This window comes from Parasteatoda tepidariorum, chromosome 2 (assembly GCF_982258835.1).
Source record: "Parasteatoda tepidariorum strain Cologne lab strain chromosome 2, Ptep-v5.0, whole genome shotgun sequence".
Lineage (NCBI taxonomy): Eukaryota > Metazoa > Arthropoda > Arachnida > Araneae > Theridiidae > Parasteatoda > Parasteatoda tepidariorum.
In genome coordinates, this window is record NC_141756.1 from 25,996,515 (window position 1) to 26,014,050 (window position 17,536).

General features: G+C 27.6%; 1 protein-coding gene across 1 annotated transcript in view; it reads left to right on the forward strand.

The window, feature by feature from the left end:
- The first annotated feature begins 1,719 nt into the window (after positions 1-1,719).
- LOC107438098 (uncharacterized) overlaps positions 1,720-17,536 on the forward strand; it is a 29,725-nt gene continuing 13,908 nt past the window's right edge. The window contains exons 1-8 of the mRNA XM_087157033.1: positions 1,720-1,920; positions 9,047-9,117; positions 10,603-10,711; positions 12,650-12,705; positions 13,633-13,792; positions 14,957-15,272; positions 15,359-15,447; positions 16,312-16,441. Of these exons, the coding sequence (XP_087013159.1) occupies positions 1,896-1,920; positions 9,047-9,117; positions 10,603-10,711; positions 12,650-12,705; positions 13,633-13,792; positions 14,957-15,272; positions 15,359-15,447; positions 16,312-16,441 (956 nt within the window). The 5' untranslated portion in view covers positions 1,720-1,895. The remainder of the gene's footprint in view (positions 1,921-9,046; positions 9,118-10,602; positions 10,712-12,649; positions 12,706-13,632; positions 13,793-14,956; positions 15,273-15,358; positions 15,448-16,311; positions 16,442-17,536) is intronic.

The following is a 17,536-nucleotide window of genomic DNA, read 5'->3' on the forward strand; positions in this document are numbered from 1 at the left end:
AAAAAAAAAAAAAAAAAGTTTTACAAAAAATCTACTATAAGTATAAACTATCTAGTAATGTCCAAAGGTGTTGTGTCACCTCTTAATTTAACCTAAAATTATAAATTTGCATGCTTGTTTTTATTTCTTCATTCTCTTATTTATATTTTCTTTCTTAAATTAAAAAAAATTACATTTGCGGCTCTTATTTTTTTTTTTTTTTTTTTTTTTAAACAATCAAAATTTTATTACCTTATTTACCTGCAGATTTGAGGAATTTATGAACAATGATAAGTATGCGATATTATCTATGCTAAATAATCTTAGAAAATTAGAAATGAAATTTAAGGTGGTCTGTACTTTTATTGTAAAGAACCAAAGTACTGAAAATACTTGGTATTGCTTTATTAATTTGAGAGAGTATCTTCTTTGATATGAAATTGGTATTTCTCATCATTATAATTAAAAGGAGAAATTTCTTATTCACTTACAAAATTCAAAAAGCTTTTTTCGATGTATTTATTTAACTCTTTCAGATGGAATAATTAACTTGACACAATTCTATGAGAGCTATCTAGTTTTGACTTGTCAAAAGTATAATGAAAAATGAAATTCATAGTGAGGCAATTTTGGTAATTAAAATCAGTCCATATCAAAGAATTAAAAAAAAAAGTAATATATCTTATTTTAGGGTTAGGAGTATGATTTTTTCGTTCTGAAATATTGGTAAAACAATTTATTGTATGTTCTGCTTTTCTTTTATCTATTATAATATAGTCAGCAATTAACATGTGCTTCATAAAATTTTTTTGCTAAGTGCCAACCGTCTTCGATGTCCTCTTTTTAAATATAATTTGGTGCCGGGGTGTATTAAAAGGATAGAAGCTGTTTGATTTTTTTTAAAAATATGATCATTGAGATTACTTTTCAGGTGACAAAAAAAAAGGTACAGGATAAGGCCATGAAATACAAAAGTTGCTGTCTACAAATGATGTCCCGCTTGGAGGGATAATAGAAATTATTATAAAGGGGTGGAAAAGAAGAGATGCAACATTTCACATTTTCAGATTAAAATAACTGTACATTTAAAATTAACAGGTTTAATATTTATGCATAAATTTTTTTATATATGTCTCATGTGTTCATCTTTTTATATCAGTACTTATGTCATCATTGTTATTATGCTTGCTAACGTCACTAAAATGCATAGTTAAAGCATAAAAATAAAGTATGAAGAGTGATCAACAATGGAGTGCTTTTTTTCTGAATTGCAAGTAGTACTATGTTTATGAAATTTAGTGTGGAGAGACTCTCTTTGAGAGAGAGGTTAAAAAAAAGTGTAGCATTATTTATAACGTTAATCCATAACGTACGCTATGTTTTTATATTAATTTTGTGAACTAAAAAGAATGGTGGGTAGAAACTTTATTTACGTAGCACTAAAGCTGCCCAATGGGTATTGGCCATGGTCTGGGAAACAACACTGAAGATGATCCGAAGACATGCCATTGCAATTTTGATCCTCAGCAGAGGGGATGGCGGATGTCTCCCTTGCTTTGGTAGTAAGACAACCGGTTCAGAAACTACATGTAAGAGTAATTTCTCGCGCATATTCGAATTGCATTGACTTAAAATTGCATGCAGTTCGCAAGCAAGAAGAGACTCAAAAATTATTAGACTTTACTTGCTCGGCTACAGTGGCGACCATGGGTCATTCGCCTTTTCAATATTAAAATAAATAAATGGCAACACCATTTATAAGCTATCTCTTGGCTATAATTTCGCGACTGTTCTGTGATCTCCGGTATTTCTTAAATCTTAAACTTAAATTTATAATTATTTCTGAAAGAAAGATTATTTTAGCTTTATAATTTATTGGAACTAATAAAACTATTGTAATTTTGTGTTTTTACATTATGGCTCGGAAGGGAGGCACAAAGGGTAAGTGCAAAAACGAAGTATTCACAACGAGAAAGAAACATTTTTTTAAAATTAAAGATAAAAGAAAAAATTAAATTTCAGAAAAATATTGCAATTTAATATTATTGATGGACTATTATTTATTGTTGCATCATATTTTGCATTATTTTTTGGAATGCAATTACTTCTGTTTTAGTATCGTAACTAATATTTCCATTCAATATTTTAGTCAAGCTAAAAAAAAGGCATTGGAAAAAATATTATTTGCATTTAATAGTTGAAACAAGTAGCACTTCGATGCCTTTTTATTATTGCTTTAAAGGAAAGCCACTTTTACTTACTTTATTACATAATATTTGCTCGTGCAGCCAATCGCCTAATGATCATTAATTTATTAAACATTTCAAGAATTTGTTTTCCAGTCAATAAATGTGAAATTACCTTTGATGTAAATAAATTTTTTTATTTATTTTCTTACGCTGATATTTTGTTGCTTAAAGCTCTTATTCTATTATTGTCAATCTTTTCATTAATGTTAAATTGAATAGTTTCATCAATCTTGGGAAGTATTTAATTTAGTTTGAAGAATTAAGTAATTCATAGAAAGTGCCAATGTTAAGTTTGCGTTGTTTTACGTGTCACTTAAAAGGGTTTTCCCCCAGATTTCTTGTGTGAGATATTTTATCTGATAAATTTTGACACCTTATCATATGTGATCAATCATACTATCAAAGATTTTTTCTGCTTAAGAGTTTTCCTTTAAAGTAAAAATAAATTTTCCATTACCAGTTGTTGCTGTATTTTGATTTAAATTTTTATCAAGAGCTTTGCTAAATTTTGTAAGCTTACTTTATTTTTATTCTTTTACTTCTTAAAGTATTTTTCTTTGTTGTGAAATTCTCACAATCTTTGCTTCTTATGTTTATATATTTAAACTATAATTCTTTTTCATAAATCAGCTAGTAGCTTGTGTTATTTTTGAAGAGTTTGTATTAAGAAAGAAAATTAAAATATTTTTAAACTTTTTATTTTTAACTGGTTGTAGTTATAAAGGAATCCTTTAGATGCCATCTTTTAATTAGATTGTTACTTTCTATGGTATAAGAATTGAAATGCTAGGTGTATTCAAGTTAATTATGTTATATTTTCCAGTTGTTATTTATGTTATATAATAGTTAATCTCATGTTGCATATTTTGAAATGTCTTGGAATTGGCTCAAAGAAATTGGATATTTCTGTATTGTCATCTGTTGTGCCAACTACACTTGCAAATTTTTTAAAAAAAAGCATGTATCCTTTAGCCTAGAGGTAGCTATGAGTTATACCCTTCGAGTTGGTCCTTTTAAAATTTCTGACAGTCTGCTTTAGTTTCTGCCAAGACTTGGTGATTATTTTGCTGCAATTGCAATTCAGAAATCTTCTCAGGATTGTTTATAGATATGAGTAAAAGAAATATACTGTTGTATGTTGTCCTCTTTTTTATTTTTTATTTTTAAATATCGTTCTGTGGTTGCCTTGCGTGTTTGCAACCTTTTATTTTAGGAAAAATTTACATGCTTGTTTTCTTATGTTACCCAACATTACTTGCTGGTTGATATTTATTTTTGGTAAGTTAGGTTGATCTTTTTCCAAATACAGGTGAAATTGTAAGAACATCTAAAACTTTCTAAAGAAAAAATAAACCTACAACTTTCCTAGTCTTTTCATATTTAGTTTCATTGTAAATATATCTACATATTTATTTAGTAGTAGAAAATAATTCTATGTGAGAATTATGAAAGTTACATTATATGTATTAAATATTTAAAAATTTTTTTAAATATCAACATACAATTTATGACTGGATTTTTTAAGATTACACAGTGAGGAAGTTATCTTGCATTTTGATATTTTAAAAGTATTTATTTCAACATTTGAAATTCTATCATTTACTATAGATTTACTAGAACTCATTTTTTTCTAGACTTTAAATCTTAAAAAAGCTGAAACAGAATTTATTTCGCCAATCTGTTATTTTATTTCTCCGATGTTGGCTAGTATGTTCTTATGGAGAATGAGTTTTTAATGAATATAATGTAGTCTAACTGGCATTAGTGGCTTATCTAGTAAGGCCTTGTGCAACTTCATTTCTGTAATCTTAACACTCCATCGGGCGCGTTGATCTGACAGATACAGGCTTGTCAATATCTCTGTTTTTGTCCCCTAAAATATTTTCTCACGACCTTGACCTAACCAGTATCTGGCCACCTGCTACTTCAGAATGTAGTAACGAACAGTTCCGTGAAGAAGTATTTTCTATTTTGAAGCTTGTATGAAGTTTTTGTATCTGTTAGATACACGCGCCCGATAACGTTTGTTTCTTGAAGCTTTACGGGCATATCGAGATTCCCTGTTTGTTTTTGATTTTTCTTTTCCCATGATGAGTACTAAACGCTTTTTAGATATGAATAATCAAAAAGACTTTGAGCTAGTTCATAGTATTCTTATTTAGCGATGGGAATGAGGAATTTAATGCTGTAGAATTTGATGATGACAAAGAAATTTTAGAAACATGTGAAGTTGATTCTGATAGCAGTGATAGTTCTGAAGCTAATAATGATGAACTTTATGTAGAAATGGACAATAGTACTAAATGGGAAAATTGGATAGAAAGAAAAAATGTGAAAGTTAGATCGAAGAACATTATCACAAAATTACCTGGAGTAATCGAATGTACGAAAGGGATAAAAACTATATATGGCTCTTGGAACTGTGCTCTTTCTGACGAAGTATTGGAAATAATTGTGAAATGCACTAACAAATACATTTCTACGGTTTCTAATATATTTAGTAGAAAAAAGTAGAGAAAAAGATGCTAGACTAACATATAATATTGAAATAAAAGCATTTAATGAGAAAAATTAAAAAATGAAAAAATTTGTAAAAAAAACTGAAAAAAGGTCTGGGTGTAAAAGCCTGGACCTAAATGAAATAAAAATAGAAGATTTAAAGTAATACATATTAACAAAAAACACATAAAACAGAAATGTATCCGACAGATACACCGCGCCCAATCCCGTAAGTTTCAAGACGCGCCCGCCGGAGTGTTAAAGCCTAGGCTCTGGCTAGCATTCAAACCAAGCAGTTAGCTGTATTCTTAGCACTCAGTTATTTTTTCAAGATTATTTTAACACTTGCTTAAAGCGAAGGTTAAACAGTAAAGAATGATGTGTTGCTAGTCTTTGTAGTAGAAAATAAACTTTGGTTATTGTTTCTCAAAAGTATCTTATGATTTAGGAAAAATATATAATGAACAATTATTGATTGACACAGTATTTTTTTTCTCTTTTGATTTAAAATAAATTTTGTTTTTCATACCAGGATTTCCTAATCTGGGGTCTGCAATCAGGGGTCTGTCCAGACCGAATTTACTACCGTTTAGCGGTACCTTCACAAATTCAACTTTAGGGAAAACGTTTCACAAATTTAATTTTAGGAAAAACAGTAGTTTCACAAAATACTTTTTCTTAAAATTTTATTTTTGTATTCATTAAGAAATGATAAATCTGTATTCTTGCCATATTTTTGTGTTGGATTTTTAAATCTAATTTTTAATTTTTCACAAATTATGTCTAAATTTTCACAAAATAGAGGTACCTCTCAGAAAAATCTAGACAGACCCCCGGCAATAAACTCTGAGAAAAAATTATTACCATAAATAATTATAAATTAAATAAAAAAGGTGGGACTTTCTTTGGAGGCAAAGAGTAGCACAACTTTTAAGGTTAATGATAATGTTCTTAGCTTCAGGAGAAAAATCTAATTTTACATAGAATCTGTTAGAAAGAATAAGATGAGTTTAAGTGCGTTGAATGATTTTTTTTAAAGACATGTACTTAAAAAATTTTTTTTTTTATTGTAAGCCTTAAAAAACCTTTTCAAATAAATATTTTAAAGGAAAAGTTTTAAAACAACTCGCATATCAAGATGTCTGACCACTCTTAACAACAGCTTGAGGTACGATCTCAAATCTGTTGTTTAACAGTTTTTGCTTCAAAGCTAACCAGTCTATCATTAAGGGAATGTTTGAGAGACAAATCTTAATCTATACTTTGAATTCCATGTACCAGGTTGATATCAACAACGGTGCAAACTATTAAGATTTCTGTGAAATTATTACAATCTCAAACTACTCTTTTCGAAAGTTTTGTAATTATTCTTTAAAAATAAGTTTGTAGGAATTTGGGGCTCATTTCAACCCTTTAACTTCAGTCAGATATTCCTAATTTTGCATCATTGCACATGTCTAGGCTTTGGTGCTTTTTAGATGTATGCACTTCTATTATATACATTCATGTCTCAGCCCTCATCAGAATAGAGGCTGCTTGTATTTTTTATTCATATTTTTCCTGTTACATTTTTCTTTATCTTTAATAATAAAATATATTCCTCTTAGTTAAAATTATTCTGGAGTTAAATCACTATTTTTCTATCACTATTATTTGTTAGTAATTGCATCTACAATGATTTTTTTCAACTCTTTAAAAATTTTTAAAATCAGTTAATAAAAAAAGAATGAAACTGGATAAAAATAAATTAAAAAACTTAATTATTAAATTGTTTCTCTCTCCATTCCAAAAGGCTGTTCCAAAACTTAATGTTCTCTTCTAAAAGAAAATTAAAAGAACATACACTGAAATCCTGATAGAAAGTTTTAGTGGTTAAAATGTAAGATGATAAAAAGTACTACAGACTAGTTCTAATTTAATCAGAAACTAAAACATTCGAAGCAATCAATTATATTTTCTGGTGAAATAAAAAGTTTCGGTATTTAATTTAATTTTACAGTTTTGCAATTTACAGTTTTGTCAAAATTTCATTTTGTCTAGTGTAGGGATGCACAATCTTTTTAAGTGAAGGGGCCACTTGCACAGCAGGTTAACTAACGCAGGGCCGCACACATATTTAGATATTTTGAGGCAAATATAGTAATATTTAATTAAACATTAGTGTTTTAAGCGCTAACTTTTTTTAATCTGTAAACTTAGTAATATATTTGTAAAATGTGCAAATATGAATGAAAGTTCATGCGCTTGCAAATTTATCTTCTGGAAGACAAATGGAAAAATGAAATGTGAAGAATTGAAACATTAGTTACTTTATACTAAACCACAAGTTTTCATACTTCTGGTTTTTAAAAAAAAAATTATATTTGGGCAAGTCAATTTTGTAATTTTTTTTTGTTGACACTTTGAGTTCTAAGAATTGAGATTGTTTCTTCTTCTTTTGTTCTGGTTTGTATAATTTTTGTGATTTTTCTGTTTTTATTATGGCGCACAGCATTTTAACGGAACATTTCAGATAGTCCATTTGTTGATTGGCACTTTTTTCATGAAGTTCTTTTTAACGCACACTAGGACTGTCACGATTTAGCTTGTCATTTACTATCAGAGTTGCGACATTACTCATGGGTGATTTTGCCATAGAGGTTGACTATAGATGCCCTCATTGATATAGGAGAGATTCCCAAGGCTGGCTATAGAAAACAGCACCGGAGCCAGCCCGTGCTGCTTCTTCAGCCAGCTCATTTCCAGGAATGCCCATATGTCCAGGTAACCAATGTAGGTTTACCTCGTTACGAGTAGAGAGGTAACAGAGTACCACAAAGCACCAGATGTTACTTCAGGTGAAGTTTTACTCATAATAAGTTATGTCAAAGGATTGGCAAGGTTAGAGAAACTGCTGCCTATAGTAAATATTTAGGGTTTGTTCTTTATCATTGACTGTTTGAAAAAACTAAAGCTGAAGAAATACAATTTGGAAATGTATTTACAAATATGTCTGAATTCAAAATGATCAATTACTGAAATGCATATCTCATAATTCTAAGAATTTATATTTATTTTGTGTGATGAAAAAAATATGCAATATGCAATAAAATGAATCTTATGAAAATAAGATCACATTTAATAATCAAAAAGGTCAATAAATAATAATAAATGTAAAAAAAAAAAAAAGAATTATTTTAGCTTTATTCATTGTATTGGTATGTATTTAAATTTTGTGCATGATTTTAGTGGTATCAAGTATTTTTTTTTTAACCCATTGGAAGAACGGGGTGAAAAAATATCTTTGAAGCATTTAGAGCGTACAACATGGGAAAATAAAACACAGAGCATTAAATAAATTTAGTCAGCTTTATTTTGCTTTATTTATTATTTGGGAATAAAATTAATGATTATTAATTTTGTTTATTGAAATGTCATAATATTAGTAATTTGTAAATAATCTTCAAATTAAAAAAATATTTTGTGCATTAATATATTTTTCTTTAAATCAAAATTTTACTTTATTCTTAGTCTATTCTTACTTTCTATGTAGAGTTGGCAAAATTGTTTTTTATAAAAGAAAACGAAATCAGTTTTTTTCTTACATGTGCCAATCATTTGAAGTTCTGATGAAAGAAATATATTAATAATGCTTAATACTATTTAAACAATACTAAACTAAAGTATTTAATTTTTCTAACTGAAATGGTTAAAATAATTATTACACACTAATCACAGAAAAAATGTTTCGCTTTTAATTAAACTCAATAATTGCATGAATTTATAAAGACAGAAAACCAATTTGTCACTTGAATATCGAATGAAGAATAAATCTTATAACATCGGGAATATTTTTATAAATTATCCTACACAAAAGATATTTTTGACTTTAATCAATGTTTTTTTTTCTTTATAAAATCAGTTTATTTAAATCATGACATAAATCAAGTGATTTAAATCATATGAACCTTGTATTGATCCTATATTCTCAAATATCTTCTTAAGCTCTTGATAGTTTGTCTATAAGAATTTTCTTGAATTAAACACGTTTAGGCAAATATCAATAAATGTGCCCCATCTTCACATGCAGTCAATTGTTCATTATGTTTATTCAGCAAAGCAGGTGAAATGATGCAGACAATCAAAACAAACAACTACCTTGGCTATATAATGTCTTGATTTCAGTTCTTATTTTCAATCTTGCTCTGGAATTTTCAAATACCCAGCCGATAAGCCTTTATTTATTTTTATGACATTTTTTGCCTCATTCATATGTTTGATTTCTCTCATATAATCATGTAAAAAAATTGTTTTTGTTGAAATTTTGTTGCTTTCTACAGAAGGTTTCTCTCACGATTCTTCTATAAGTATGCCCTCTGAACAAAGAACTAGTGAATCAACAAAGCAAAAAGTAAGATGATTTATTTTTGTCATTTCAGGCTTTCATTACAGTGTATAAAAATTCAAATAAATATATATTATATATATTTATTTAAATAGTTTAATATTTTTTTCAAGAAATCAAACTTATATTTTTTTATTGTTTAATTCTAAAATTTGAGTTATTCAAAAGTATCTGCTTATTATAATAAAACATATATGTTCTTTATTTTCTGGTTCGATAAAATGCTATTAAATTGTTAGAAAAAATCTGACTGTCATTTCCTAGTTTTTATTTTTTCATTTTGTATAGATGTACCTAATAGAATCGAAAAAATTAGGTCTATCATGTCACCATACCTGTTAGTTAGGATATTAATATATTTTTAATGATCATGTGACTGACTCTTGTTAAGTATTCCTCATAAAAAATTTTTTTTTGAAGTCGTTGCGAATTTGAAATTTTGAAAATTAATTCTTTGTCAAAAATCCTTCAATCAATTTTTTAAACTATTTTGACTGCCATTACATGTAACTATTTTGACTATGAATAATATAAATGATTTATTCTGATGAGAATAAATTCTGGCAACTCATTATTATTAATCAGGGCTGATTGTGCTCCGGAAAAAATCCGGATTTCCGGATTTTTCGCTAACAGTGATCCGGAAGTTTCCGGAGATCGAAGGTCCAAACGTTTAAAAAAATCATTGATCACAGAAGTTTCTGGAAATCAAATTTTCAAAGGTGGAACTTAAAAACACAGTTTATTTTATTTGTATGTAAGGGAGAGCCAGAGAGATACTTTATAAGCTTATATTCTTGATTAATATTCATGTTTTATCAGTAAATAGTTGTTAGGATGGGAAAAGTGTTTATTTTTATGAGACAGTTAACAGTTAAACTCTTGGGAAACTTAATAGACTGTAAAATCCATGAAAAAAACAGGTTTTTCTCAAGATGGTAAAAACCATGGGAAATGGTGATAAAAAACTCACATGGTAAACACCATGCCAACCCTGATAATTTAATGCTTATCTCTACTCTTAATCTTTAGGTAGATGCTCTTATTTGCACAATCACGATGCATGCACAAGCTAGCAACATCATACTCTCTTCAATGTATTGCATACTTGTTTCAGATCTCAACATAGCAGCTGCTTATTTTTTTTTTTAGCTATATGTATATTATTCACATGATGGTTTTTAATGTTTATTGGTAAAAATAAAATACTTTACTAACTATGCTCTGAAAATTAAAATTTAAAATTTCCCATCATAGTTGCCGATAATTTTGAACTTAGACAATATTTAGCCAGGTTTATTATTTTAGTTATTAATCTGTTCCAGTACCTAGAGTACCCAAGTATTTATGAATAACTGGTCAACATGTGTAATAGAATCTTAATAATTTTGATTATATTTATGTTTTAATTAGTTTGTTACATTTTCGTTTGCATTCAAGTTTACTTGTATCGTGACATAGTAGTAAGAGAATGATTAAAAAATTTTTTAGATTTCAAGGATACATGATACTTTTCCCGAAACTAAGAAGGAAACTATTGCTAAAATTCTTCAGTTTTATGATGATGATGAAAATAAAGCCATAGATGCAATAACTAGAGGTATTTCTATTATGAATTTTTTACTTGTGATTTTACAGCAATGTAAGTAGTGATAAAAGTTTTTCTTTAATCATGTGAGTTTTAGATTTGAGTGCTTCTCTTGGCTAATTGACCTTATGCTTATGCCTGGCACAACACGTGAACCAGAACAGGTTTCACCAAGCTAAGCTTCATAGCAAAGAGTTTATAATTTGTATAATAAAAAATTTTTCATAAGTTTATATATTAATGTTCCGAAAAAAGAACAAGGAGAGTTAGAATTTAATGGGCAATGAAAGTCCGAATAAGCTTTCATACAATTAAAATATACATCGTGAAGTATTTTTTAAATTTAGTTTCGTTTTGTTTCCATAGTTATTTGATTTTTTCTTAATGAATTTTAGAGTTGTAATTTGTGAATTTTTATCCTGCTTGTTATATAATTTATCAAAACTCCAATTTTTATAACACAGCTACAATACTTATAAGCTTTTAACCTTTTGCCGTAAGCAAAAGGTTTAAGGGATAATATCACTCTCTGTTAGGCATCAGATTCGAAATATTATTTTGAAATTTTAAAGTCAATATATTAGTTTAAAACCAATTGTTCTATTTTCGGAACATTAAATTTTCAAGGGTTTAACAAACTATTGCTTTGTTAGAAAACATAATTTGATTTGAATTTGGAAGATTTGATTATATAGATATTTGTCAGCTAATAAATCCAGGAGTTTTATTTGATACGGAAAGCACAGATTAAAATATCTTAGTCTGTTATATCATTCAATGTCTGTAGAATATTGTGTTTAAAAGTAGCATTGCAGAAGAAGAAAATTATATCCTCGAGTCAAGTGCAAATTGAAAACAAAAAGTGAAAGCCTAATCATAAAATTGAATTAGAAAGTGAAATTGCTAAGGAATGATGAGATAATGGAATTGAAAAAGCTGGAAATATCGTAAAAATATCGTGAACTCATGAATTGCGCATGTCTTTTAAAAGGCTATTCCTGGAGAATATGTAGAATATCTTGCCAATATATAATCATTTTATGCATTAAAGAGAGTTTAATTTATAAATATTTCTCAAAAGTAGCCTTTGAGTTGTAATGGAACACAGCTGAAGCGATCTTGACCACTGTCTGTAAAAAATGCCCATGTCAGATGCCAGTGTTTCAACATAGTTAAAATCACAATAAAATTTTTTTTCCTTCTATTTTTTTTTGTCTTTAGATGCTCTTTAGTAGTAAATTCATCAAATTTCAAGTTATTGGTTTACCCTATTTTAATTCGGTATTTAAACAGTTAATAACAATACATAGTTTTACTCCATCAATGCTAGTAATATTTAATTTTTCTTATTTATTCAAATTGTTAATTGTTAAGTATGTTATTATTTATTTTTACAGATTAATAACAGGAACTTTAATCTGTTTTCATTAATATACATTCAAACATTATGTTTAAGCTTGTAAAAATTTCATTTTTGATGCTTATTAGTAGACTCAGCTCTGCAAGGCATGTTAAAAGTTTTGAGATTTTTTGATCCAAGGTATGAAAAAATAAAAAAATAACAATACCTCCATTGTTTACTTTCTAATTAAAATCAATAGTGGTAAAAAAATTAATTGTATTTTGAACAAATGGATTAGTAGTAATATCGTATGTTTAGTAAAACGTTGTATACTTTTCAGTTAGCCTATTTTTTATTTTTCGCGATATTTAGCTCTCTACGTGAGAAAACCATACTTAAGCCATATTTTCACGTAAGAAAATAAATCCTAAAACCTTCATTAATATACAAAAAATATTTACTTTCATAAATTTATAAAACAAAAAGAAATATTTCTGCTTTTATGTGACAGTTCTCAAATATGAACATTTCAGTGTTGTTAAAGGGTGTTGTTAACTTCAGTTTTCTAAAAGAAAAAAACAAATTTATTATATTTTTTTTTTTTGTAGATGGAGGCCGGGAAGCTTTAAGTCATTTAGCTGAAACTGGAAGCCTAAAAAACAAGGTATGTTATTTTTTATACTCTTTATTGGTCATGTATATTTTTGCTGTATTTCTTATTTGCTCTGTTAGTGAATTTAGGTTAACATTTTACAATATATAATTAACTACAGTTGGTTCAGATAAGCGTCAACTTTTTTACTTTCTTGTTGGTAGCCACATCTTAGTAGCTACTTAATTACGCTATTCCTGTTTTAATGTATATTATCAAATGAAAGATAATTTTCAATTGGCTTAACATAAATGCTAGATGTTGCTTTACTACCAATGTATATATATATACAGTGAAACCTCTGTTAATCGAACACTTAAAAAACTGAAAAAAATTGTCCTCTTTCGAGAATTTTCTGTTTATGGGTAGGGTACACTAACAAAGTTTAAGGCCGTAAGTCGTCTTAATTTTGTTAATAGCAGTGATATTGAAATAATCAAATAATCTGCAATAACTATTTACAATATTTATTTAAACTTTAAAATATACTTATTTTTCAATATAAAAAGAATATATGAAAAAGTTTTATCTATGCATACATAATTTTAGATGCAGCTACAGAGAAATGGATATATATTTTTTTTATTTACACACATTCAAGTTAGTCATATATAGTACCAAATAGGCACTTTTAGTTCTATGTCACTTTGTCAGACCGTTTAATTACTGTGTTGTGAAAATTAAAGAGTTAAACATTTAATTTTTTCATTTACTTCCTTGAAATATGTGCTTTTGGATAAGAAATTTGATCTAGATTGCCTTTTGAGCTCCATTTGAGGTATATTAATTTTTTTTCAAAACTACCCTTATTGATAATGGGCTAGAACATGAAATTAAAATTTACTGAAACATAGTAAATTACTTCCTGATGAATAGTACTGAGTCTTAGCATCTTAGACTCTATACAAGAATAAGATGTATAATATATTCTTGTTTCAGAACAATAAAAACAAAAAGAAGAAAAAGAAGCCCAAGAAGGATGTAGGTGGAATTACTGCTACTGCTTCATTTGATGCTGATGATAGCTCTAGTCTTCATAGTAGTGGAAATGTTGATGCTGATATTGAAAAAGAATGCCAGCGAGTTGAAAATGGAAATGGTAAGATAGAATTAATATAATTATAATGCTAGGGTTTGCAAATTTACTTTGTTATATTTTATTGTTACTTGTTCTCATTTGCTAACCAACCCACACATATTATTTCTTGAGCTTTTTTATTTCTTAATGATAAACGTAAGGTTAAATTAAAATTTAAAATTATTCAATTACCAGAGTTGTATTAACCGGGTTGGCAAGTTTTTGACACATGACGGTTTTTACCATGGTTTTTACCGTCATGTCAAAAACCCCTCTGTCAAAAACCCATAGTGTTGGTAAAATAATTTTGAGTATTTTGTAAAATAATTTATAGGTATTTGGAAAATAATTTTGTATCTTCTCGAATTTTGGACTCATTCATACTAGATTTAGAAATTGACTGGGCAATGAAAAATGCACAAAATTAGTCACTTGCTATCGTATGCTTTGGCACGGTGACCCCGACTACTGAACATGTAATTTTGTTTGTAATTAAGTTTTGTTTAATATGCTTTTTCAACTGAATTAAAGTTTTTAACTTGACAAAATAGCAGTAATTCTTGACTTAGAGTTTGTTAGTAGTTACAAGTTTTGAAAGTTTTGTTTAGCTTATTTCTATATTTAAAAAATGCCAAATTTTAAATTCTTTTTAATTCTTGAATTTATTAATAGTTCCAAGCTTTTTTGTTTGTTTGTTTATTTCTAACAATTAGGAAGTGCAAAATTTTGAATCATTTGCAAATCAAGCTATTATGATAAAAGTAAGTATCACTATTTTCAATAAGTATATTGCAATATTTCTATATGAATGTATATCCTTCTATAAGAATACATGTATATAGTTGCAAAATCAATAGCAATCATTTACAACATTCATTTATAAAGGCAATTATGTGAAAATAATATATTACCCCTATATGCCATAAATTAAAGAAAACAGTAGGTTTTTGACGGTTTTTACCACTGTCATGTCAAAAACCAGTTTTTGACGGCAAAAACCCTACCCTGGTATTAACTCAGATTTGATTTTAAAGAATTTTTTTTCTTCGAGCCTTTCTTCTTTAATGAGAGAAAATTACTTTTTGAAATTAGCACCTAATATAGCATAAGAGTGTAATTAAAAATTTTTTTAGAATAAACTTCAGTTATAACATATTAGAATACTGAAATTATTTTTCTATTTAGGTTTTCTCCCTGATGCTGTTGATGAAATAGAAAGTGTAAATTCAACTCATACCAATCATGAGAGGTTACAGGATTCTGAACCTCTGAGCTTGAATCTTGACACAAGATCAGCAGCCAGCACGCCAGATCAAGAACTGACCCAGTCACTTCCATTATCTGGTTATGAAAAACCTAATCCACTTGGTAGCAAGCAAGAGCCAGAAAACATACCTTGTAATTCTCCTCTTTCTGATAATTCAGATAAACATGATGAGCTGGATAAAATTAAAAATAGAGCAGCCAATGAACAACATTATAAACAATCTCTTAGGCAGAGGTAACTACAACTTAATCATGATTTTTAAAAAAACCTTTTATTTATATTGCTAAATATTGACTTATTGTTTTCATTTAATTGTTTAGGGCGAGCAGTTTCCGACGTAGTAAAACCTCATCACTATCTGAAGATTCATCTAGTCAGTATAGTTCTCAAAATGCTGCTGCTAAAAGAGGTTTGTGGTTTTAATTTCTGTGGGTAATTGGTCTTTTGTCTTTACGAGGATAAATGCTCAAATGAACTATGAAGAATTTTACTTGTTAAAATAACAATTTTTCAATAATACTTTGTAAGTTTTGTTATGTGTAGAGTAGACTAATGTTAAATGTCGTGAAATAAACTAGAAAATTAGAATAAAAAAGTTAAAAGAATTATCATTTGTTTTCCTTGAAAATTGAAAAATCCAAAAATTAAAAGATGTTCTGCAAAATATTAAAAAATAATTAATGTCTGAAAAACTTTTTATATGTACATGTATTTGCTAAAATATTTGTTATATATTTTATATAACTTATTCCTTTTTTTCTTTGTAAAATTGTAAAACCATATTATCAAAAAAGCATTTGATATTACAGGGACATAAAATCATGTGATTAAATTTTTTTACTAAATTCAGTCATTTTTACAATAATTCTTTTTTCCTAAAATAAAATGCCTTGAAGTGGTGATAATCTTGTGTGCAAGCGTATCTTAAAATGACAAATTGACATCACTATGCTAGTTTAATGTTTTTATTTACTTATTAATGTAATTAGTGACAATACAATAAAAGTTTAATGTTTGAATTTCTAAGTCTTTATCTCTTTAAAAGTAAGTATAAAATATTAAATTCACTCCATTGTCATAACCTAAACATTCGAGATTCTTGCATACTGTTTTTTTTTTCAAGTGGTGCTAAAAATCAAAAGTAGAAATTTTTAAAAAATTATTTGCTTAAATTATTTATTGGTAGTCTTACCTTTGCTACCACTAAAAAAATCCTGTACTAGTTAAAGGGTACGCATTGTATGTCTTACTAATTTTGCTCTTCCTTTTTTAGGAATTGATAGGTGTAAAAAAGATTTAAATAGACAAGCTATCTCTCTTCAAAGGATACATTCTCAAGTTGAGAAAGGTTTAGAAGAATCTGCTAAAAAAATAAAAAATGTGTTTGGTGATTTACAAAAGCAGTAAGTGACCATTTTCTGTTTATAGTTTGGCTTTTTGTTTAGTTAATAATAAATGAATGTTAAAAAAAAATGAAACTCTTTTTGATTCACTTAAAAATTATTTATGATAGATTTCTTATTCAATCTATTTCATTTTGAAAAAAGTATCTTTTAAATTCAACTTATTTTGAGACCATATTAGTTCTCCCATAATTTTGTTTCTTCTACACTACCCATTTTACTCGATAAGAGTTTGTCACTCTTATGAAACTTACTGTACATTTAATTACTGGTACTCAATTAAGTCCCTAAGACAGTTAATTTTCTACTTTTTTTTTTTAATTTAAAAGCTCTTCTATGTGTCATGATAAATAACAGAATCAGTACTTAAAATTTTATTCAGTGTGTAGCATGGTATAGTCTGATATTTGACGAATTAAAGATAATTAAAAATTTATCTTGACTCAGTGCTGGTGGGTCAACTACTAATTGGCCGGGCTGTACAACCAACTGTCAAGAATGTATTTAATATTGAAACTAGCATTTTTTTACTAATCAAATACATCTTGTGCACATCAGCTTTATCTTACAAAGCTTAAAAACAAATTTTAAAAGTGCTGTTAATTTTTTGTTAGAATTTGAATGCACTATTTATCTTTTTTATTGTGAAACTGGCTAAATCCTTACCAAATTAGGGATGTAAAGATTATTCGGCCACTATTCGGTATTCGGCCATTTTGCCGAATGCCGAAGCTATTCGGCCGAATAATGAAGTTATTCGGCGTAATATGAATATTATTAGATATTTGGCTGAATAAATTCATAATAATAAAGATATTTTTTTAAACGTATGTAACTTTTAAATATATATAATCATGAATATTGCAGAGTTACATTTCACTGCATTAATTATTAGAAAATCTAACATTTACTCAATTTAAGTTGTATAACACTTAAGTGTATTAATTAATGTTATATAAATAAAAACGTTTTCTTGTTGGAAAATTATCATCATATGTATTTAAACAAGCATTGGAAATTTTTACATTAAAATAGAAATATATATAGTTTGTTAAATAGAAGTGTGAATACTATCTGAATCGGCAATTAAAATTT